General features: G+C 47.9%; 1 protein-coding gene across 1 annotated transcript; it reads right to left on the reverse strand.

The window, feature by feature from the left end:
• Positions 1 to 202: 202 nt before the first annotated feature.
• On the reverse strand, positions 203 to 24212 carry LOC118512193 (lachesin). The gene is made up of 2 exons (XM_036056295.1): positions 22945 to 24212; positions 203 to 2309 (listed from the first exon to the last, which is right to left on the reverse strand). Exons 1-2 carry the CDS (start codon positions 23531 to 23533, stop codon positions 1744 to 1746), a joined length of 1155 nt encoding a protein of 384 aa, XP_035912188.1. The 5' UTR covers positions 23534 to 24212; the 3' UTR covers positions 203 to 1743.
• Between the last annotated feature and the right edge of the window lie 158 nt (positions 24213 to 24370).

A 24370-nucleotide genomic window follows, 5' to 3' on the forward strand; every position in this document is an offset into this window, starting at 1 on the left:
CGAGAACTACCCATTTCCTACAATAGCTCACTGTGCCGAAAGCGACATCTAGCGATCGTGCACCGATACTTACAACATGCTCGAAAACCGCTCGAACGGTTTGTGTCTTTGCTAAACGAATTTAAACTTTTTTCGCACTCAACTGCCACACCCATTGGTTGCATTCTTTCTTCACGTTTTAATGAAGCATTTTACCATCACATTTTATAATTAAAATCTAACTTAAAACGCTTTTATTTGCTCTCTTCGTTTATCGTTTTGCTTGACGCGCATTACACTCATTATTACATCGGTCTCGCCCACGCGCTTTCTCTATTAGCTCTACCCCCACATACCCTAAGAGGTTCCCTAGCGCGCTTTTCGTCCTTTCTTACCGTCGATACTACTACAAAAGAAAAATCATACTAAAAAAATGCTACTGCAAAATACTTCCCATTAGAACACACGCGGCAAAAGCGGCAACTAAACCAAAATTGCTTAAGCGTTTGTCTTTTAGCGCTTTGCGCACTTCGTTACGCGCAACTTGTCAGGCCGTTTTGTTTGCTTTCGTTTGCTGCATACACTTACACGAAACCGAAAAGGCAAATTAAAATACGCTAGAAAATTGTATTGTATAGCACACTATCGCTTAGTTTTCTTTTTCAGCTAATATGAGCCGGAAGGGGGGGCCCAGGCGCAGTGCACGAATGTTGTGTTTCCTTTATATGTGTGTTGTATTTGATGGAAAATTTTCAAGATGTACACGAATTTAAAAGCCTACCAGCGGAGACGAGGCGTCCTTCCTTTGTTTTCCATTTAACACGCATTTTTCGATTCGAATTAAAAAAAGTTCTTAGCACTAAATTCCAAACGAAACGCATTCGTTTTCTTTGCCTTCCTCTTCGATCGCATAAAGGCATGTCTCAGAAGAGGGAAAAGCTAGCTGGATCAATCATCCCTTGGCCTACACCTACAAGAGCTATCATTCTCACAGATACCTTGGAGGGAATCAATTATGCATGTAATACGTTTCTGCTTCAACTACCGATTTTGGACATGCTCGAAAGCACCATAAAACCACTAGCGTTTCCTTCCGTTCAAAAAACCATCTTCTAAAGCTTATCATTATCGTGTGCAGCTTGTCAGCAGGATTTTATCCCATTTTCCACAAAAGAAAATCGGGACACGGGAGGCAAAAAAAAGCTAATTCTTCTTCTCTTTTATCTGTGCTTGTTTTGTTTTGTCTTCAGTCGATATGTTTGAACGTGGTTCCTGCTGGTTCTCAACGCTTCTGTATAAGAAAGTGTCCCAGGTATGTTTGACGAAGATTGTTCGAAAGAGATTAAATTTAGGCACTATTTTAGGTAGTAATTGGTGTCAATTGTAAAATCCTAAAATTCACCTTTATCCAAGCTCCGCTATCTAATGTTACTCTTTTACACTTTGTTCCTTATCTGTTTCTCGCGCAATGGTGCGTGTTTGTCTGTTGTATAAATGATTGTATACTGTTTTCATGGTTTGCCTGGATATGGTGTTCCTACCGATCAGTCTGATGAGAAAAAAAAAACGATCGTCCTGAGTGCTGAATCCATCAAATATTGATTGCATTTGACTGCTCGAAGACAAAGTTCCTGCTGATTGTGTGTGTGTGAGTGATGCTTCGCTTCTTTGCTCTTCTGTTTGGTTCGACTCCGGTGTGCTGGTTCCGGTAGAAACGGTCTGGAATGTGTCCATGTGTTTGTGGGTGTGCGTGTGTGTTTGACCTTACGCACGCTTCACGTACTGTGCAATTGCCACCATCGTCAGCACGGTGGCCACCGCCATCAGTACGCTCGAGACGGAAATTGCACTGGCACCGCCACCGTAACGCGCCTGCCCGCATGCCGGCGGACACACGGGAATAACGGACTCGGTAAACTCGACGCGGCCCTCCGCCTCGCCCAGCTTGTTCGACGCCTGGCAGATGTACTCCCCATACTGGCGCTTTTCCGCCGTAATGACACGCAGCGTCGAATCGGTAAACTCGTCCGCGGTGGCAAACTGTGACAGCTGGTAGTGCTGGTTGCTGGACAGCTGCACACTATCCTTCAGCCAGCGGATGGCCGGCGGTGGGTACGCTTCGATGTGACACTCCAGATCCATATCGTACTGCAGGGCTTGCTCGACGCGCGGTCTCGGTACGGTCACTACCGGGGCAAACTCTACCTCCAGATTGACGTTACGCCGGTCGCCCCGACTAACACCGTTGTCCGCCACACAGTAGTACGTGCCCCGATCTCCCTTGTGCACCGAGTGCATGTTTAGCACGTTGCCGGAATACGTTGCACCACCTGTGTTGGAAGGGACAGAGCAAGAGAAAAGACACAATTTATAATACATTGCGCGCGGAGGGTTTGTTTTTCGCGGGGAGACAAATAAAACATTAAAAGTTTAATTAATTTACTGCAACCGTTTAATACCCGGCACAGGCACAGTAATAGACCTTATGGGGCCCTCTCACATAAGATTCCCGAAGAAAAATGGCTTCCGGTTGTTGTTGCAGGAAGATGCGAGTGGTCCCACCATACCTCTCAGTATGTATTGTTAACCCCCCAAACGGACGCCCTTGCAATCTGTCGTCCGTTTATCCCTTCGCGCTTTACTGATCACCCCACCGAGCTGCTGCCCAAAACCACGTGTAACCTGTACGCAACAACCCTGCATGCAGACCGACACTATTCGAGAGCGTCGAGATGGGTTTTGTCGCGAGTCAGTGAACACGCACGCCACCCGCACGCCACCGGTTCGATAATTTGCTGCTGTCCCCACATCATGTCCGGCCGCGAGGCGCTCATATGAATAGAAAATTAGTGCAAGGAAATGATATCCCAAACCCGCTGACCTGACCATATTACACCCAAAGGGTCGAATTTCGTGGTCCGCTGGTGGCATTCTTGTGATTCCTTCTCACTCTTAACGCATTAACGGTTCCGAATCCGCACACACCCACAAAAAATGAACATTATTTGTCACTGTCACCTTCCCTTTACCTTCGACAGAGGTGTCTCTGGGATAGTATCCGAGAGAGTTAGTCCTCATGCTAGAACTTCCTTTCCTGTTCCTTTTTCTTGTCGATCGTTTACGCGTCAGTGAAGATGTCACCGAACGTAACAGGCCGAAACGAATGCATTCGGTTGTGTCCTTGCCGTAGCGGGAAAAATATTTTACATGACTGCCTACAAAAGAAGGCAAACAATACCTTACATTCATATACATAAAATGCTCGTTATTATGATATGAGTTTTGGCATCACGTGTATAGGCACCAAACAACGGTCACGGTACTTGAATGCACCACCCAAATCCCGTTTTGAGTTTAAACTTTCCTAATGCTGGTTGCAACAAGCGGTGAATTCACTCTCGAGAGTGAATTATGCTGCCTCATCTGGAAACTGAAACTATGCTAAGCAGGGTTGTAATTAGTGATCGCTGCCCCGCTAACGGGAACGTTTTCCACACGATATAAAAAAAACTAAGCATATTCATAATTAATTAGGTACAAAGTGTCAAGTGGAATGACGACGCACTTGAACTCTGGAAGGGAGCTCTCGCTGCATGTACATTAGAACGTGAGATGTTAACCAGAACACACTACTCTCGATTCACCCTGCAAACGAGCAAGCTCCACTCTTGAGTATGGGTTCAAGTATAGACGAATTTTGTCGATTTTATATGCGACGGTCTTGTGCCAGATCAGATGATTGGAAGCAGCTAGGGTAAACACATTTCAGGATCTACATTTAAAGATTTCAACCGATGAAGAGCTCTATCGGTACTGTGACGGAGGATCAACTGATCACTTTGTGCCCGAAAGAGCAATAAAAGAACGGCTAAGGTGCTAGAGTGAACTGTCGTAACACAGCCATGGCACTATTTTAGTAAGTCTTCCGGCGAAGCAAACAGTTTGATCGCTGTCCAATAACATTGCACAATCGCCCAAGATCTTCATGATTCGCCGTTGGGAGTGGAGAAGTGTCATTGATTGCTAGGTAAATGTTTGCTCACGCATTGAACCCAACTAGGCAATAAGTCTAGTCTAGTTACTCGTGCTCCTTCTAAATAAAGATCAAGGGTCCAACATAAAACCAACAAAAAATTAGCATTTCTCGCTCGTTTGCCTCAGTCCCTCCAGTCTCGGGCTATCGATATTTGACGTGCGCCATAAACCGTTCCTCTAATGTTTTGTCACCAAACTGAACAGCTGACAGGCGTGGCGGCGGCGTTTGCTGGTCGTCCACCGGGGAACTCAGTCAACCGTTATAGTTAAATGATGGCTCTCTGGCCATCACATCAAGTATGCGCATTGAGCACGAGATAGTGCGAGTGCTCGAGACACAAAAACCCCTGTGGGCCTGTGTATTCGAGAACACTTCACAAACACGACTGTGCCTGCATTTCAATGAGATGCCTGGTACTGTTCTGCGTCGGATTAGGCGTCAGAAACAGGACCCGGAGAAAAGCGCTCGCGTTCCTGACACCGTCGATACAATATTACGCAGGAGAAATTAATCCTCGCGTTTGAAGTGCTGCACCGTTGCGCCTTTGTTCTTGGCACCTCTCTGCTCGGTTCCTTTTCGAGTGTTTGCCGACTGTTACAATTAGGTGTGCTCAAGTTGTCACCCATAAAACCGAACCACCGGGCACCGGGGTGAAGGGACGATCGCCCGCGTCCTGTGCGTATAAAAGGGAGGTAAATTTTATTATCCTGCTTCAATCAAAATCAATGCAACTGCGTACCCTTCACACTCATCTGCAACTGCGTGCAGTGACCGGTAGTACAGTTCGGACAGTTTTTTTTTTGTTTTACTGCTGCACCGTGTGATTATGGTCCTTCAATGACCGTTCCGAGACATTGAAGAGCTTCCCATCGTTTGCCGATACAATTGTATCCTATAGTCGGGCATCGGATTATGGCCCCTTTTACTGATGCAGGAAGTGGTGTGCCGCTTTTCCAGAGGGAAAAAAGCGATACAGTGAGAGAATCGCCGGGATCAGGGATGCCGCTGAGCACGGATATCGTCGTCCGGGGTGATATAATCCACTTATCTCAAGGACTAGCAATCCGGGTGTTTCATCTCGAATTTACCACTTCCTAGAGGGTGGCTGCAAACTCAACGAAAAAAAATAAATGTTAGCCTCACTGTTTTTGCTAACCTGCTCGGGAGCAGCAATGGTCTCAAACTTATGGACGGTAACACGGGGAACTATCTATGGTTTGAAGACAAAAAGGTTGCGGCGCTAAGTTCTCTTTTCTGTCGCGTTTTGCCTTGAAAGGAGATTTTTAGGGCCAACCAAACTAGTAAGCAAAACTTTCGCGTGGAGTTCACAGTTCTGTGGCTTTGAGACCGTATTCCGAAGACTAGCAACGTGCTACCCAGTAGGAATGCAGACTACCGTGCCTCATTACTATCTCCTAAAATGCGTGATCACAGCAGCCGGTGTTGGGAATTAGAAATTTAGAACCGATGCTCTTGCATGCCTTGCCGCCAAAGCGCAACGACTATTGTGTTTGATTTCCGATGCGGAAGCAGCGTGACAGCTGGAACTCGGCGATGGGTTGCTATTGCGCCCCATTGTTTTGCCAACAATCCGCACGAACGGACGAGAATGATGTTGGACGCATAAGCGGATTGTACCGAGTACGGTTCGTGACGGATGAGCATCGAAACGCTAGAGCGTTGCTGCAAAACGAGAGATAGCTACAGGGAATAGGGCAACCGGAGGAGATCCTTTTTCGCTTTTGCTGAGGCGCTAACGTTCACAGTTGCCAGCAGCGGGTTACATTCTCTAGGATCTAATCCATTTATAGTGCTATCGTTCCGTTCAGACTGACATCAGAATCACGACGGTCACAATCCAATTCCGTTTCATGCTTTCTTTCTGGTCCTTTTTGTAGGATCCGAAAAGAAAGGATATTCGGGTCCTATTCATGCTAGATTATACACTCTGCAATACTTGAGCAGCAGTACTAGAGCCAGTCGACCTCTGACTCTCTGGGTCCTCTGAGAATGGTAACAGTTTTTTTGTTGTGGCGCAACTCTTATTAGGGAGGAGTCCTAGAATTCCTCCCCTTTCGATCCTCTCGGGGTAATTTAATGTACGCCCGTCATAATACAGTACCAGCAGACATGGAGGATGGATGTAATGATAGGTTTCGATGTTGGCATTAGACGAACTCGATTAGAGAATTGGCAGCACGGCGGTGGTAGCAGCTGTGCAGGCGTTAGTTGCATGTTTCGTTTTCGTTTAGAAAATAACAGTTAATTGATGGCCGATGGCCATTGACACGCCACTGGGAGGGGAGGGGTGGGTGGGTGCGTCGCCATACTGTTTGCAGAGCTGTTTTGTACCTTACATTGGACGGTTAAAGAGGATCAATTCGAAAACCGCCAAAGCTGACACCAATCTCGTTTAACCTAAATTAGTTAGCTTCCAAAGAATGGGAAACTCAATTTGTCGCTTTATTGTCTGCCCAAACTAAACTGTCTCAGCTGTGGTCGCCAGGGTCTCTCTCTCTCTCTCTCTCTCTCTGCGGCTCGAGTTGCGACAGCCTGCCAAATGCATTTCTCATTAGCAGCTCATTGTGCTTGTACCCGAGCCGATGGCACGGTGGGACCCAGTGACGCCAGGAAAAAAACGTCAGCTAATTATTTAAAGATTATTTTGTCACCAACTGTTTCCATTCAACGGCGAAGCGAAGTGCATTTCGGATGCGCATGGATGCACTCTGATGCAGCGGAACATGCAGTCAGGAAGTGGAAACCTAGATACGGGGACTGGCTATCTGTTCTGTCTGCAATACCATCCATCAAGTGTTGTGTACGATTTTTAGTTCATACGGGAAACCGTCGTAATGTATGAAATGTTTCGCAAAAAAAAAAGAATGCAGAATTGTTAACTGACATTTGCATACAAAAGGTGAACCAGTTTGCAGTCCGCCGTGTGGTGTGTGCATTGCTTTCACGATCGGGTTCCCTTAAACAGGGCCACACGTAGAAACCAAATCACAAATGACACGTCACAGTAAAAATGTCGCCTCAAAGCACACACACACACACACTCCCGCCGGAAGTGAAAAGGATACGGCCAGCCAGGTTCGGGCACAAGCCTTTAAAAATCGACAGCGACTCACACTTTCCTGATTGATAAGGCTAATGGCAACATGGCATCGCCGGAAGCCACACCCTTCCATCCTCATCGGAAGGGCGGAGAGAAAGGACACATGCACACACACACACACACGTGTAGGTCTTTCGGGCCCCCTCGGATTGACTACTCTCCGCAGCAACGAAAACATTTGTGCCGGATATGCGAAGGATCGTCGACGGTTCTTTCACTGTCCTTTCTCCCCCCCCTCGGGTCGCAAAAAAAAGGTTCGATCCATGTCCCACACGCCACGAAACATAACCTCTCACCTTCATCGCCACACACAAACATCAGCGTATACAAGGACAAGGACACGTTGACAAAACCTTGGTAGCGTGGTTTGACAATTTTAACGACTTTCGATTAAAAGGATGGGGTTTGGGTTAGACAATAAGCGCAGAAAGGGAAAGTGCCTGCTGCGAGTCATTGAAATCTCATTTCCCGGTGCCGCTGCTGTTGGGTTTGGTTTGGGGAATATCCTCGGGGAACTCTCCGCTTGAGATCGGCCTCAAGCCGCACGTTTATGCTCATAAATTAGCTTTCCTGACAGGTCGGGGCTAGCGAGCGGTTAGTACGAACGCATTTCTCTTACCCAATGATGGGACTCATTCATCCGACTGCCTTCCGTTTGCCAGCCGATCGATCCGATCCCGCAACACAACCAACCTCGCTCAGGCGGGTGTTTTTCGCGCCCTCTCTTCTGGCGATGCGAACCAACCGCCACCAGCATATGTTGCACAAAGGTTACCGAGTGAGTTCCTGGTCTGCAGAGGAGCTATGTTCTGGTGGTAACATTAAACGGCCAAACTACCCAAAAAAAAAGGTAGATGGTAGAGTGTCAACATTACCACTTCGGACGGACGGTTTTTTGCAGCTGCCTAAGCCAGCTTCGAATACGGGTCTCACGCGGTGGGACAGTTAGAACCGCTTTGATGAATATCAAAAATTGGAAACAAATGACGAAGCGCAGTTCGATGTTTGCATACAACCCAGACAACGGACACGATGCAAACAGACATAATCATGCGATCAATTTTCCATTCAAATGTGTTTTGTTTGATTTGAGACATTGGCAGGGGATTACTGATACATTTATCAAACATTCTTAGCTAATGCTTGTAAAATCATTTGAAAATCTTTGGAAGTATATACAACTAACAAGCGTGTCCACATGCTTTCAACGCGCGATTTGAAGTTAACATAATCTAAGCAAATTTACGACTTACTGTTGTTTTATCTTAAACTATGCTTTGTTTTAAGCATCTGGCCCCGCTTATTGTATGATTTTATGAATGCCGTAAAAAGCAAATTTAATTAAATAAACAAACCACACAAAATAGAATAAAGGACACTCCCAAACCCCAAACGTACGCGACGAGCACAAAAATATAAAAATAAAAATTATGGCCAATCGTTCGAATATTTTACTGTTTGAATTCGGTTTCCCTATTTTATATTTCGGGGAAAATAAATTTGGTCGCCTGCATATAGAGATATATTGCACGTAGTTGCTGATCGGGGCTGCAGGACGAAATCATGCACCGGAAATAAAATCAAGAACAACAGATAGCTCGTCCAAATAAAAAAAGGGATAAAAGACAATGGAAAGCGAAACAACAAGGACACACACACGCATTCGGGTGAATTACTCTCCGACAAATCGGGGAGGAGGAGAAAACAGGACACCGTGGCTCCGGGCGGCTTTTATTTGCAGTAAGAGTAGCAGCAGGTGCAGTTTTTGTCATGTTCTCCCCGCGTGTTGTCAAGCGAGCCGTCCCCATCCACCAGGTAAACATATTTCGTTCGTTCACCAGCTGGCGCCGGCCTACCCGGGGAAGGATTATGGTCGCTCGAGAGTGGGAGTTGTTTCGTTCTGTCCGCCCCACGGAAGGGAGCAACCGTTGTGCAAGTGCAATTTTCAACTGACCCTCTGACACTCTCACCCAGCGCTGTGACCAACCATCCTCCCCTACTGGTGGTCTTTTGAAGCGGTCCAATGAAATTTTAATTAATTACAATTATCATTGTGGAGCAGCAGCAGCGACAGCAATTCTGCACTTTATCGTTCTGGCCGGAATTCAATTAAAGAAAGACCGAGCGCGCGCGCGACCGATTGTCTAAGCACGCAGGATCGCCACGCTTGCCTTCTCCAAAGCCCCTGGTAAATATTGATTTTTCGTTTTTTGTTTTCTTGTGCTTGTTGGGAGACGAAGATGACGTCACAATGACTGAGCTCTCTTCTGAACATAATTTGGCCTCACGGCAAAGGGAGGGCGGCAGGAATTGAGACATTCCGGATCGGTCCCTCCAGAAGATTGCAGACGCTCGATATCGGTACACGTTAATTACGATGATAGTGCAGAAAGTAGAAGAAAAAAAAAACATTAAACCAACGCCTTTTCCTTCCCCAACAGTGTGTATAAAATATTCACCAGCGTTGTATCCAAGTTTGAACAGTAATAACTAGCTTGGTACTACCCTCCCTTCCCACACAAGCCAAGCCACGGCTAAGGGCGAATGATTTATTCATTTTCTGCGCGGGAGTCACAAATGTCCTTTTTACCCGCTGTCCTCGGAAGGGAGCAAGCAAATGATTCATACCTTTTTGCCCCGTTCTTGCACACTTTTTTTGCGACATTTCCAGGAAAAGATTTAATCGATGGCGCTGGACACGAACGTCCGCCCGGCGTAGAGGCAGACACCCCGTTTATTACACCCCGAAGACACGGACGACTCATGGCTCATCATTTTTATGACCTTTTTCTTTAAATGTTACAATACAATTTTTCCTCTAATAATTCGATTTTAGTCATAACTGATGTTATGCCGCTTGTTTTCGCTGTGTACAATGTTTTATTAATCCCAGCGGAGTTTGGCTTGGAAAACATATTTCTCTAACTCCCTACACAGCACACCCTGCCAAAAGTTGCACGTGTTCACTGCATTAGGAAAATGAATCAAAGCGATGTTCACTAATTCACTTATCGTTCGTTTACGAGCGATTAGCCAACCGGAGTTAATCTCGGAGCTCCGAGACCGACGGGTGGCCGGAAATTTTCTTCATTTCCCTCGAGGGAAAAGGTGGGAGAATAAATCTGTTTCCATGGTCATGTGTTGTTGCCCGTTGGCCTCAGGGACATTTGGGACAGAGAGAGAGAGAGAGAGAGAGAGAGAGAGAGAGAGAGAAGCAGACAATGTGTCTCTGTGTCTTCTGTTAATTGATTTATCGCATTGCGTTTTGTCCTTTGTTTAGGGGGCGAATGGTCTCTTCAAGTGAGAGTGAAATTTATATACATATTTCTTTAATTTATAGCTCTTTTACTTTCAATCTCCTGCTTCAAAACATCTCGAGCAACAACTAATTAAACAAAGTATGTTTGTCTTCTCTTTCTTCTAAATCCATCTGATCGATCCCGTGAAGTGTAGGTAAGTCTGTTTCATCGCGCCAGAGTTTTCATTCCAAATTATCCACCTGGCAGGTATGGGACACTATCAATCCTCCTATCTGTTCGTCAATTCCTACCAACACTTTGCCTGTGATCCTTGCTGCCCGTGCCTCCTAGAAGGGGAACTATAAAGCCCAACAACTTGACACGCTTCGTTCGCCCGCCGCTAATTAGAAAGTATCTAAATTGTTCTCGATGCAGCCAGGAAGTAGGGTTTTGACACCAAACGTGCATTTCCGCCACCAGCACCGGGATGGATGCGTGAAAAAAGTAGGGTGTGTTCGGTATTTTTCGTGGCCACGGTACGCTTCAAATTTGTCGATGGATATTATCATTTCCATGGCCGCAAACGCACTGTGGTTGCGTGTCTAGGGTTCACTTGAGCATGAAATGTTTTCTTCACCACGCGTCAACTTCACTCCCAAAGACTATCCGTCATGGCCATGGGGGGGGGACCTCCGTTTCCCAGCCTACCTGCGAGTGTCCATATGCCAATTTGTGGCGAGGGTTAGCAACTCACAAGCTAACCAGACAAACAGAAATTACTAACCGCACTTAGTTACGCGGCTGCGTGTAAATCGTCGAGGCTGAAAGCGTGTCTAGTCCGGATGTCGCCATTTCTTTACCGGTCCTGCTACTACTACCACTACTACTGCCATTGGCTACACTCACCGTCGTCAGTCATTTGCCATCATTAGTTCTTTCTTCGAGGAACAAGGGCAGGTATACACGCTGGTGTCGGTGTCCGGATCCTTGGCCATCACCGATCACCGAAAGGAGTTCGGTCCTTCAATCAAACCTTTTTTGTTAGCTTATCCTTATTTCTCTGTAACGACCCACGCGTTCCTGCTAAAACGTCCAAACACTCTATGTAAATGTGAACTATTTGCCTGGATGTCTGGCAGCACGGCACTCAAACTCAAGCCCCTTTTCTCGTCATAAAACCGACAGACAGGAATAACAATCCAACAAAAAAGGATAATAAACGTGCCGTAGCGAACGGACCGAACGATCGGTTGCGGAATATGTTGATCTACTCCATCCATCCATCCGAGGGACACCCAAATTTATGCACACATCCTTCCCGGTTGGCCAAAAACAATCCGTACCCGACACATCAACGGTCACGGTCACCAGGATTGTTATTACGACAGGGTTTTTGGAGCTTCCCTTTTGTTTTGTTTTTATTCCTTCTCGCCGGTGCCCTGTCCTATCCTGTCCCCGAGGACCATAAAACGATTACACACAACATAAAGCAGCAGCATTTAAATGGGTGTATTTGATTGGTTTTTGTATGTTTCTTCTACTATCGGTGAGGGTGAATGTTTAAAAACCCCCTCGAAAACAGAAAAAAAACTTTCCGTCTAACGCCGTTTGCAACATTTTATGCAGTCACAGCCACATACACAAACATAAAAACGAGGCAAAATGCACGAGTTTTGAGCGAAATATGGTTCTCTGCACCCGGGGGGGTTCGCGCTGTGTCTGACGACCCTCAAGCACAATTCGGACCCAAGGGCCTTGACGATGTTTATGACAGCAATTGACAGTGTGTGACGCCAGGGCCAGGACGACGAGTGCGGTTTTGCATCGCTTTATTCACCTGGAACGGGTGGCGTGTGGTGTGTGTGTGTGCAAGGAAAGGCCGTTAAAGTAGGATGAAAAATGGTTAATTTATCCCTACGCTGCAAGGCAAGACACCAGAGCCCTCCGAAGTGCAACTTCCAATTAACTATCTATTGTGCGTGGCGGTTTGTCGATGAGAGTTCCGAATCTGTCTTTAGGCTTTCTGAACGTAATGATCCTGTCATCCTCTGCCAACGCTGCACCGTTTGTATGTTTCACATTTTTTAAGGGTCATAACGTCAACAGCAAAAAAAAAAAATGCAGGCGGAAAAGCCCCGAACCGACGCCGGAAAAATAAACATTCCGCAAATACAAAACGATAGCTTCACCCGGAACGAAAGGACGCACATAGATAAAGGACATTGAAAGAAAACACCGCAACACGCACCGAACACGGGCAAATAAAAATAACATTCGAAAAAAACCCCTCTCTATGGAATTCTCCTGGAAATGCACACACCAGGTTTTTTGGGTGAGTTCCTTTTTTCCTTAAAAAATCGATCCTCGCAATCAACCTTTGAACCTTCTTCGCACGAAGCCATTTGGACGTGGTCGTGGGGTATCGATCCTAAAATAATATTTGTACAATTCCCAAACCAAAAAAGCCGGGAAGAGAGATCCGATCGATCCTTAGCTCTGTCTGTGTGGCTCTCTGACAGGATCGGCAAAAGCGAGCTTTGATGGCAATCACGAGATACACACCCAGGGCGTGTCAGATCCTCTGAGCTGAAGTCCTTTCTCCAATTTCCCATCTGTTCTCGTGATAGTGATCAACGCAACAAAGTACTACTTTGGTCCGTTTCGCAACATGCGTGTTGAAGTCGCCATATTTGCATCATTATGGGCCATAATTTATTAGCCAACTATGCAAAACACACACGCACACGCACATGCACAGCGTGGAACTGGAATCCTTTTTGCAGTACGGAAAAGTGGATAGTCGAGCGAGTGTGTGCGGCATATTTCAATCACAAAGGAAGCAATACCTACACAAGGGAACTCCCTTGGTGAAAGGGGCAGATTGCAACCCCTTTTGCCCGATGCACACAATCGGTGCTCTATTGCACGAACAATCAAGTTCCCCGTCCGTTTCAACTCGAGAGGATCATTTAGCCCATCAGTAGCTTTAACAAATCATTTCTCAATTCTTCTATTCGGTAGGGGTAGGGGTTCAGTTTTTTTTTTTTTGTAGAAGCTGAATTTAGAGAGTCGTCCCGGCCAGACTCACCAGACTCTAACTTGTTATTAATTGTTATGAATAGCTAATTTTCCGCTCGGCCGGAAGTCTCTCCGTGTAACGGATTGGATGCGACAAGCGGCATGGTGTGCACCGTTCTCTTTGAGCCGAATAAAGAGAAAAGGAAATTCCTCCGGGTTTTTTTTTGGCTATTGTAGAATTAACCGAGGGAACTCCAGATGTTGAGCTGGAGTGCAGTAAAAATCCAGTTCGACCCTCTCATTTTTTTACGAGCATTGTCCAAGACAACCCACAAGGCATGGGGCAGTAAAGCAATTTTGATAACCTAATAAAAATTTTATTGTGACCACCGTCGTTAACTACCACCACCCCTGGACTGTGTGTCGATGCGTCCATCCAATCCACTTCCGGTACCCAAGCTGCCGTATCTAAGTCTCCCTCTCTCGCTCTCTCTCCTTGTCGAAGGGATTAAAAGCAGGGACATGAGAAGCGCAAGTTCCCTCCGAGTTTCAATGTCTTCTAAGACTTCCCTCTGGCAGGACCGGCAATCTGATCCAGTTCACACTTAGCCTGGCCTGATGCAGCCCGGGAGAAGAATAGGGAGGATCCTTGCCACGAGGGGTACTTGATCCTCGCACCCGTAAAAAGCAGGGCAGTATATTAGTTACACGATAATTGGCATTGAATCCAGCACCGGAGGGATTTAACGTTCACACTCACACGGTACATAAGGTACCACCGGCCGGCGTTAGGGAAACGAGGACCCTCCTCTTGCCTCTTGCTTTGCATGGAGTGATCCGCTTTCCGCTCACTCGGCTATGTTTTATTCGGTTGGATCAAGTAACTGAGCGAGCGCGAGAACGCCGCTTGACTGTTTGAGGTTAGGAAACCCTCGTGACCGTTTGGACGCAATTATCTTCGCATTCAATGTCAATCATACGTAACGGATCACGGCAGGGAATGCACTCGACGACGATTAAATATGTGTGTGTGTGTGTCAGTGCATAAATGCATGCGTGAGGTGAGGAGGTGAGGGGCACGATCACGGGAAAAGATTGAAAAGGGGACGGAGTTTGAAGCCGGCAAATGGCGGCCACCGAAATCCGGGCGAATGGTGACAAATTGTCGACCATTTCCAGGACCTTGCAGGTACAGGGAATTTGCATATCCCCTGTCTGCTTTGTAAAGGCGTATCCAGATCCGGATCATAAAATGGTTGAACTTGAGATCATGACAGCTTTAGTATAAAAGAGAGAGAGTGTGTGAGAGACAGTAATTAAAGAGTTAAAACAGTATAAGTTGTTTAGCACATAATAAAATAAATCAGCGCAAATTATTCTTGATCCGATCCGGCACATAGCACGATTGTGTTCCCAACGCACCTTTCTATGGAAATGATGCACTCTTAGTTAGTGGACTACTACGGCCGACAACGGATCCCCGGTCCGATTAGCATAAGTGGCACAAAAAAGCCGCACTCCCGCCCCGTTTTCGTCTTTCATGCACTCTGAGGTTTCTCTTTTTTGCGAAATCTGATGCAGTAGAGCACACATCACCCAGAAGTCTAGAAAGTAGAGAATACATTAGTAGTCAGTTTAGGGAGAAAAAAATGAACAAGCTTTACATCCACCTCCGCCGTTCGTTTCTGCCAAACGAAATGAAAAATCAAAAGAAAATCTTCCGCCCAAGCTTTGGCGCGCTATCGTGCATTTCCCGTAGTCCAATTTCCCCGACCGGTGCCGGGAACTGAGTCGCCGTCCGCGTGAATTGCGTTTCTCAAAAGGCAACTAATCTGCTCCGATTACGAGCATCGTCGTCATCAGCAGTAGCAGCATCAATGCCGGCCGTTCTATTTAATTTCGAGAGCAAACCAAGCTGACCCCGAACCGTCGGCATTATGTCGCATTTTCAATTCATCATCGGAGAGGAAAGGGGTCTGGTGCTGTGCTGGTTTGCGCTAATTACTTCGTCGAATTGAGTTCGTTTACTCAAGATGCGAGCAGCGCAAGCGGTTCACCCCGAAAAGCAGAAGGAAGGCTTCAAAAACAAAAGCCATCGAAAATAGTGACACAGTTAATGGTGTACCGATGGGCCTACTGCCTGCCTGTTGTTGCTGTAAACTGATCACTTCCGAAAGAGACTGGGACGCATCCATTGCAAATTGATTGTTGATCTTGGGCCATTACACTGCCGTCATCATCAGTGGCGATCATTCACCAACCAAGGCGGGTATTTATTTTTCTCGATCTATTAATGTCACCCCGATTAATGTCATCAGCCTCGAGCCCTGTGTCTGTTTCGGGGGGTTTGTTGCGTTTCGTGAGTGGACATCATCTGCGGCCATAATGGTTGACTAAATAATAATGCTTGGCCTCTGAGGCGACCTGTACACCACTGGTCCACCAGAGTCCAGTCTCCCCAGCCACAGTTGGGACGTGTAGCTACGATATCATCTTTCCATCAGCCGGACCTTCACCATTGGGCGTAACGGCGTACAGTGGGTACGCATCTTTTACTTTGTGGCCTAACCAAACACACACACACACACGCGCGCGCTGAATGCGACCTAACCTAACTTGTGCTGTTGGACAGAATCTCCACCGAGATAGTGTTGATCGCCGTCGCTGCTCCACAAAGGCGCGGCGGCGCACAGAAAGGCGAGCAAGAAGACGACCACTTAATTGGTGCAATTATGCTGAGAAAGCCAACGCCACGCCACGCCAGAGCTCACGATTCGTAAACCCGTCGTTGCTCTGTTTCGTTCTCATATGTTCGGTTTTGTTCTTGGCCCTTCGAAAGGGCGGTTGGCAGCACTCGGGAAACCTTGCTTGGAAGGTTATCGTTACGCATCGTAATGCTAGAAATGGTATCGTTTTGTGTGTTTAAAGCTGGCCAGTCTTGGAAGCGAGTCATCATCCCGTTACTCATTCTTATTCTGGCTACGAATCGATCGGTGATCACGAACACAAACCATTGTTTGCGCTTGCTTGCTCGGGCTGTTACAATTCTACAGCACTCTATTTCGGTAACAACCTGCAGAGGTTGTAGAGTTCTCTCCACCCCCTTTTTTCCTGCAGGGCACAGAAAACGGCAATTTACTACAAACAATTACATGAGATGACGTTCATGACACCACTTCGACGAGTAGGCAGGCTCGTTAGGGAAAAGCGCGCTAGTGTCACCCGGTTTCCGGGCGTGACAGAACACATCACGAGCACATTATGGGGCAATAAAGTTAAATTTAAAACCATTTTTTCCAGTGCCAGAATAGGACCGAAGACGCACCGTCAACTGTGGCCCGGTGATAAAGTTTAAGCTAACCTCTGTGCTCCGAAATTGGAGGACGAATGGTTGATTGACGAATCGATCTCCCGCTTGGGAGGTGATAGGTACACGCCGTGGATGGTTCTTGGTGCTGTAGAATTTATGGGACCCATCATTTCTCGTGCAATAATTGGCACCAGGCGAAGGGCAGAAGCGAATGTGAGATGTCAGACGAAGAAAAACTGGGCTTGGTTGGATAGAATTCGCCTATGTACGGAGCACACAATGAGCCCTTTCCAACATGGTTTTTGCGCCATGTATCTCGCGCGCTCTTTCTCTCCTCCAGTTCTTCACCAAAACAATGAGAAAACTCGAGGGGGTGGGGAGGGGGTGGTTTCAGCAACCATCCAGCAACACCACGATCATGCAGCAGCCTCTCATCGCGTGTGGAAGGTGTTGGTGGCGTGGAGGAGCTAGAAATCGAAGCCGTACCCGTAACGACGACCCAATCGGTTAGAAGTCATCGACCTGACACGGTGTGTCCCAGACCCCACAGAGAACGTTGCAGCCAACGATGGGAGGGGGGGGGGGGGGGTGGTACGATCCCGCGCTCAACGGTGATTTGATTGCATCCGATCCAAGCCACCAACCAGCGGTCCACCAGCGCAACGTGTCGACGTAATCTACGATGAACCGCAACAGCAGACTGCTGCTGCTGATGATTGGGATAAACTGGATATCAACGCAATCTTTTCCGATCGTAGACGGCAGCGCAGTAGTAGAAAAGGGAGCCACAAATACCGTTGTTGTACTCAGAACCGTGGAACCGCAAAAAAAAATCCCCAGCGGGAAGCTAATCGATTGAACTGTAATCCACACTTCGATCCGGGTGAAGCGATGGGGTGATGACGCTGGAACGAATCGGCTCCTCTGCTACGCTTCATGGACAAAGGAGGTTTGTGCTGCTGCTGTTGCTGGATGGTTGATGATCGCGATGGCGCGAAGGGCCTTTAAGGGACTCTGCGTGCCGGTGTGTTCCAAGTTATCACTATAGCATTTCTTCGACGATTCTAATTTGCATCTTGTGCAGCGTAATAATTGCAGGAAAATGATGATGATGATGTAGCGATGGGGGAAAAGGGCAACCCTTCAACCGTTAGCTGGGAGCAACCGTTTCGAGCGCTTTTCGCGTCACGCCAAGATAGGACGCTGACGCCATTAGAGCAATCTTGGAGCGCAAACGAAATGCTTTGTTTTAGTGCCTTTGTGCGCCACCAACTACACGTGTTGAGCAGCTATCGCAAACTATTGTTGGACAACTACTTCAACTCAGAATCCACACCATGTACATTAGACAAGCCCCGATAGCTAAAGACACCGCACGGGTGGTTGTGCTGGTGCGTTTTCTGAACCTGTCTGCCGGAAGGACCGAGAGTGGTGACCGAAAACCGGTCACCTAATCAAGGTAAAAGGCCAACCAACGAGACAACCATTTTTCGTCGTAATCATCATTTAATGAGCCGCTCCTCCCGAAAACCTTGATGACCCCACCATTACCAGCGGAGTTCGTATTCCGTTTCCGAGCGAGGGAACTTTTTATCCCGGGCTAGCGAAGGGTGGGCTTTCAAATTAACGTCTATTTATCTAACGTCCCCGGTTCGGGAAAGAAGGTTCTTTTACTTACAGTGAAGAGGCTTTGAATATTCTCGCGCGGGCCCGTGTGCTGTGCTTACGCAGTGGGAAGTAGTACAATGGAGAGATGGGAAGATTGAAGGCGGATGAAATCATTAATCACCAAACGGAAGCGGGGGGGAGATGGTGAAACCCCAACGCGGAAAAAGGGACGCCTTATTCATGTGCCTCCCACACACATGTCATCCTGCCACATGAAGTTGGAAGGAAATGGGTGTTAGAACAATCGGGAGAAGCTTCAACGTTTACCAAGCTTTACATCAACATTACTGACTTTCGATCAGCATATAGGGGGCCGTATCAGGACAACACAGTTCTCGGCTGCCTGATCATTTGTCCAAAGATGGAAACGAGTACCTCTGTTCACTTAGCTTGGAGTGAAATGGCGCGAACTGTTGCGTTTCGTATAGTAGTCTGTCTTGTGTGTTGGGTGTTTCTCCCGTGTCTGAGCTTTCAAGCACTCCAGAACCATTGTCAGCATCGGGCGCATAGGTGCGCGAGCCCGCGTTTTTCCTGAAACCTGAATGAAGCAAACCGGTTCTGCATTGTGCAACTTCTTCTGCGGGTGAGGGTCAAGCGCAAGGGAGTACGCGAGCCGCCTAACGAACGAACACAACGATCGCAAAACGCGCGATCACCAACACAGGCTCCGACGTCGTGTGGAGAAAACCCAGGCCACAGAGACCCGACCAAGAGGGCAGTGGACAGGGGGAGATGAAGAAATCGAGAAAAATCAAACACATCAAACACCTCCCCATGTTCGTTCCAGCAGCATAGAATGGGGTACTTTGATTTGTTACACCGCCGAAGGTAGAACGAGGACAACTAGACCGACGCGGTGCAGGAAAACAGCCAGCAACCAGTTTCTTCGCTAAAGACCCCTCGGGGAAGTCTTCTACCGTGCGTTTTGGGCGGAATAAAAGGTGAAAGTTAAAATATTTATATACACACTATAAACCTACCCACCCCCATCCACCCATCCAGAAGAACCGCTAGCGGGACTCCACGTCCAGAGCCTCATTTCCATACAAGCCCTGAGCGGCAGAGGTGGTAGCATACTGATGCAGGCGTGCCGTGTTTGACCCTGTATCTGTCTAGTTTAGAGACCCTGCAGTGTAGGGTGTGTTTTGCTACACATTTGTCTACCGGGTTTGGTCGGCAGTAATAAATAATATCACCCCCCCGCCCCCAACAACCGAAGCATGGAAGCTGGAACGCAATCTCCAAGGTATAGGCTTTACGACACGGATTAGTTCGTTTTATTTTGGGAAAGATCCGCTAGATCTTCGAAGTGTCATAATAAGGGCTCAAAAACCCCAGGAACGAGGTAGAATTATGTAGCGCAGCAGTTCGTAGTGCCCCAGAGTCCAGAGGGAAGTGTTAATTTTGTCTCCACACTCGAAGAACTCATGCTGCTGGTCGTCGATCGACAGCCATTTTTTCCCGAGGACATCAGCACACCTGGGGGATGTGTAAATTGATTAGACCGAACGGAATCGACCATAAATATCAATCCAATTGAGTCACGACAGCCCCCGTGTAGTGGATAAGAAGAGGAATCCGAAACATTGGGCGTAGGTTCCTCTAACTTCTATTTGACACCACTCGAATGTTTCAAAAGTATAAAAGTTTAATTAAGATAAAGTATCGCAAAGGAGGTTGCTCTCAGAATGTTCAGAAAGAGGGTATTATTCCTCAATTGTTTCGTGATTCAATTTTCACCAAAAATTTCCACATTTTCCCCCCAGGCTATTTTGCATAATTCATAGCACCATAGATGAGAACCATGGTGCACCATTTTTGCCAACCGTACGCCGTACCCTACCAACAGTCACAGGTCTCTATCACCGCCCGGCATGAATGTCTGTCGTTTCCCTTATCGTTTTCGTTCGTTGCGGAAATTAGAAACATATTTACTTTCGCCTTTTGTCCGCTCTCCGTAGCACAACGGCGTTATGCTGCTGCTTCGCTACCTTCCTTTTTGGCGTTGAGTAGAGTAAATGCAAAAAGCAACGCTTCTGCATAATTGCAACGAAAACATCGATCCAGCGGAACGAATGTATTCAAAACTCAACCACACGCTCTCGCTCTCCACGCGACCACCAGCATTGCTGGCGACTTGGAAAAAGGGTTTTGCAGATGCTCGAAGTTCGAAAGTGGTCTTACGTCGACTTACAGACCGATTCTGTGTTACAGCAGATTGATGGGGAGATCTATTGTAAGCTGCAAAACTGGTGCAGCTGGACTGGAGCACCCTTTTGGAAGGTTGTTACCGACCGGCCAATGCGTGACATCAACTGGAACGAATTCAATTAGAATTCCTACCGAGCGAGACACGCGGAATGTCGGACTAGAAATGTTGTTTTTTCTCGCCTCCGTTTGGATCTTTAGCGTTGCCGCCCGCACGCCACAAGACATTCGCTAAGAATCCAATAAACTTCTAGCCAGCCAGGCAGCCAGGCAGGCAGGCAGGCAGGCGTTGGGTTGTTTGTGTCATCGTTCGTCATGCTTCGTGTGGTGCATTGTCGGCGGACAGCGCGTGGTATCACCACCATCAATCCAATATGATTCAATTCATCAAGATGCGATTGTGATGCGGCCGTGTCCTCTCGCCCCAACTCTTTCGCCCTCGCGCAGATCTCACAGATGACCTAAACAGACGGTTGATCGTGGGCTGAATGAATAGGCAGGAATGTTGCAAAAAGACACGCGCACATTAGCGTGGCGAAAGTGGCGACCATTTTTTCTAGGCGACCTTTTCAACATCCGACGACATTATACTGGCCCATGTTTATTATGCTTTGCAGAACACCCAGCATTCGCGCAGTGGTTCAAGAACGTGCTGAACGAGTGTGTTTGGTGCCAACCTGGGCTGTAAAACAATCCGCGAAACACTAAACATGGTCAGCATTAGCAAAGCTTGTAAATAGGCCTGTTTGACATCGTGGTTGGCCCCGTCGCCCCACACCATTCGCTGGCTTTCAATGACTGCAGAAAAAACACATTCTCGCCCACTCGCAATAAATGTTTCCTGGTGGGGAAAAGGGCCGTCCGCTTGGGGCTACTTGTCCAAGGTTCTACCAAACACCACTTGCTCGCTTGGTGCATTCGGACTGCTGTTTCTCGGGCACAGGAAATGCAGGTGTCGTCCGTGGCAATCAAAGATTTCTTTGTTCGACTTGAGAAGCCTATAGGGACCTAAAGAAAGGTCACACAATTGGCCGTGGTGGAGGTGATGGCGGTCCGTGGGATCAATAATTTCGGTTGCTCTCCCGTACAGCGATTCTACCCTTATCCGCGGCTTCTTGGCTCTCTCTCGTAATGGTTTTGCTCGCCCATCTTGCCAGGTTCACAAACTGAAGAACGCGTTAAAGGCAAGACCAGAACACGCACGGGCAGTCGGAGTTTCGTCCAAAACAACTTCCATGCGTGCGCTTGTTGTTTTCGCACAACGGATTCATTAGCCCAAAGCCAGGTGAGTACCAACCACCGGTCGATTGAGTGGGACAGAGCGACCAACAATCCTCCAACAGTTGTGTATATTAGCCGGTGCCGGCTGGCTGGCTGGCAAGTGGAAAGACGAAAAGGCCCACAACGGAGAAACAACAAAATGTGGTAGAGAAAAGAAATGAACACACATACATCCCAACGCACGCAAGTAGACCCGGAGCTAGTTTGGCCATGCATGAGTTGATTTCGGTGAGAACCAGCCCCGAAATCGATCTAACGTCTCACAGCCATTTTTATGCTGCGGCAGCCCGTCGGTGGAAAACAACAAAACCACCTGTGTGCACCGGGTCCGGGTCCGGTGGTAGGTGACGCAAGATCGGGAAGATAAGCAACAGCAGCAGCAGCAGCAGGAACGCTGGGTTTCCTCCGGGTTGCAAATTGAACTTCCGCTGCAGTGGCCGAACAGAAGAGTCACCTTCGCTTTCAAACAAGTCGCCTCCGTCAGTCATGGGAAAGTGCTTTGGAGTTAAGAGGGGTGATTTTGTGGCTATTTTGGGCAGCTAAAATGTATTTCTAACAACCTTTGGTGTGATTCGCTTTCGAGCACGTAGCTACCGGTAAGCGAAGCAACAGCTCGTGAGAATGTTCATTTTGTTTCATTACCATGCATTGAACGTTAATTTCTCTGATGAGCGATGAGCATGAGTCATCTCATTCGTTAGAAGTAGACTTCTAAGTGGCGTAAATTATTCGCGCTTGGCCTGTTACCAGCTACACAAATTAAGTGCACAGCAGAGCATTTGCATGACTCCAAAACACGCTTACTCATCAATCTGGACACAACCGGCTGCGTATCGAATGGTTGTCATGATGCATTCTAGATTTAATTTCGTGCGCTACTTTGATGGCTTACTGACAGCGAGATAGCGTGAGCTGGTGTAAGTCATCTCGAGCATCTTCCTACAACTACAACATAACCACACACACTTACTCACTCGCGCGACAAGCTACTAAACGATCACGTTGCACCGTGTGATCGATACGGAGTCACGGCGCCATGATTCACCACCCTGTAGTAATGGGAGGTACGGTGTATTTCGCTTACCTGTCGGCAGAATGGCGTTGTTCTCACGGCGCCAGGTAATCTGTGGCACCGGGTAACCGGAAGCGTAACATTCCATCTGGGCCGGCTGGCCCTCGGACACCACCAGCGATTGGGTGGAGTTGTCGGAGATGATCGGCGGTCGGCGAACGTTCAGTGCGACCTCGGCCGAGATTTTGTTCGTCACCGACAGCACCACCTGACACTGGTAGATGCCGGCGTCCGTCTCCTGGATGTCCTTGATCTGGAGCGTGTAGGTCGTGGAGGACAGATCGTACCGAAGCGAGAAGCGCGAATCTTTCAGCACAAGCGAACTGCCCGTGGACAGAAACACCACGTCCGAGCGGTCGTTGCTCGACTTGACCCAGTGCACGGAGTAGTCGCTGGCGTACAGAACTGCACATTCCATCTCGACCGTACCGCCAATGTCCTTGATCTGCTCCTGCGTGATGTAGGAGATGGTTGGTGTGCGCTGTCCGCTGGCGGGACCGATCAGGCCACCGATCGCGAGCAGCAGCACGCCCATCCCAAGCATCGTCGACAGGTTGATGCTGCTGGTGAGCATCATCGAGTTGCTTCTTGGCTTTCGCATACTGCTGTTTGTGTGTGCGTGTGAGAGCGTGTGTGTGCGTTAAGTAATGATGGATTGCCTGCTAACACACCCCGAAAGCACACGCGCTACCACGTGAAATGAGGGCAAGATGGACGGAGTGGATGATCGCGCGAGCGGCGGTGCGCGGACACGAACGATCGAGGAAAGAAGGGAACGCGGATACAACCGAATGTTGAACACGTCACCCACCGAACTAGATGTTCTTTCTCTCTGGAGAAAATCACTCTTTTCTATCACAATTGCACAATTCACCGTCGACACTTGCACAGGTATAATGCGTAGGTAGCGTGAAAGCTTTGTTTGGGCCAAACGCCACCAGAACGCTGTGTTTTAAAGTTAAACGCCAAACGCGCACCACACCCCAAACCGAAGACAACGACGACGACGGGACACTACGAGACGGACGTGCTTACACAGTAACGGCGAACACAGGTATGCATGCAACTCTCTGTTTCTTCTCACACACAGCCAGGCACAGGTCTTTCGCTGTACGCGCGCATTGAACGCTCTCTGGAACGCGTTTGAAACGGCGACGGTTTAACACTGATCGAAGCTGCGAAAGCTCTCTTCCGACTGTACGCACCAACACCACTGTACTAACGGGCACCGCGCACACACAACCGAACGGGACAGCGAGCACGCATTGAATGAAGCGTCGTGCTTGGGAGATCCATTTTTGAATTCCCCATTCGAACTAACGGCACATCGTGGTGTGCGCAAGTGAGCGAACGACCGGGCGAGAGAGAAGCGCAAACGAGAGGGAACGAGTGTGCGCCTCGAGAGAAAGTGAGATGCAGGAAGAAGAAGTGTTTGTGT

The sequence above is a fragment of the Anopheles stephensi genome, chromosome 3 (genome assembly GCF_013141755.1).
Source record: "Anopheles stephensi strain Indian chromosome 3, UCI_ANSTEP_V1.0, whole genome shotgun sequence".
In the NCBI taxonomy this organism is placed as follows: domain Eukaryota; kingdom Metazoa; phylum Arthropoda; class Insecta; order Diptera; family Culicidae; genus Anopheles; species Anopheles stephensi.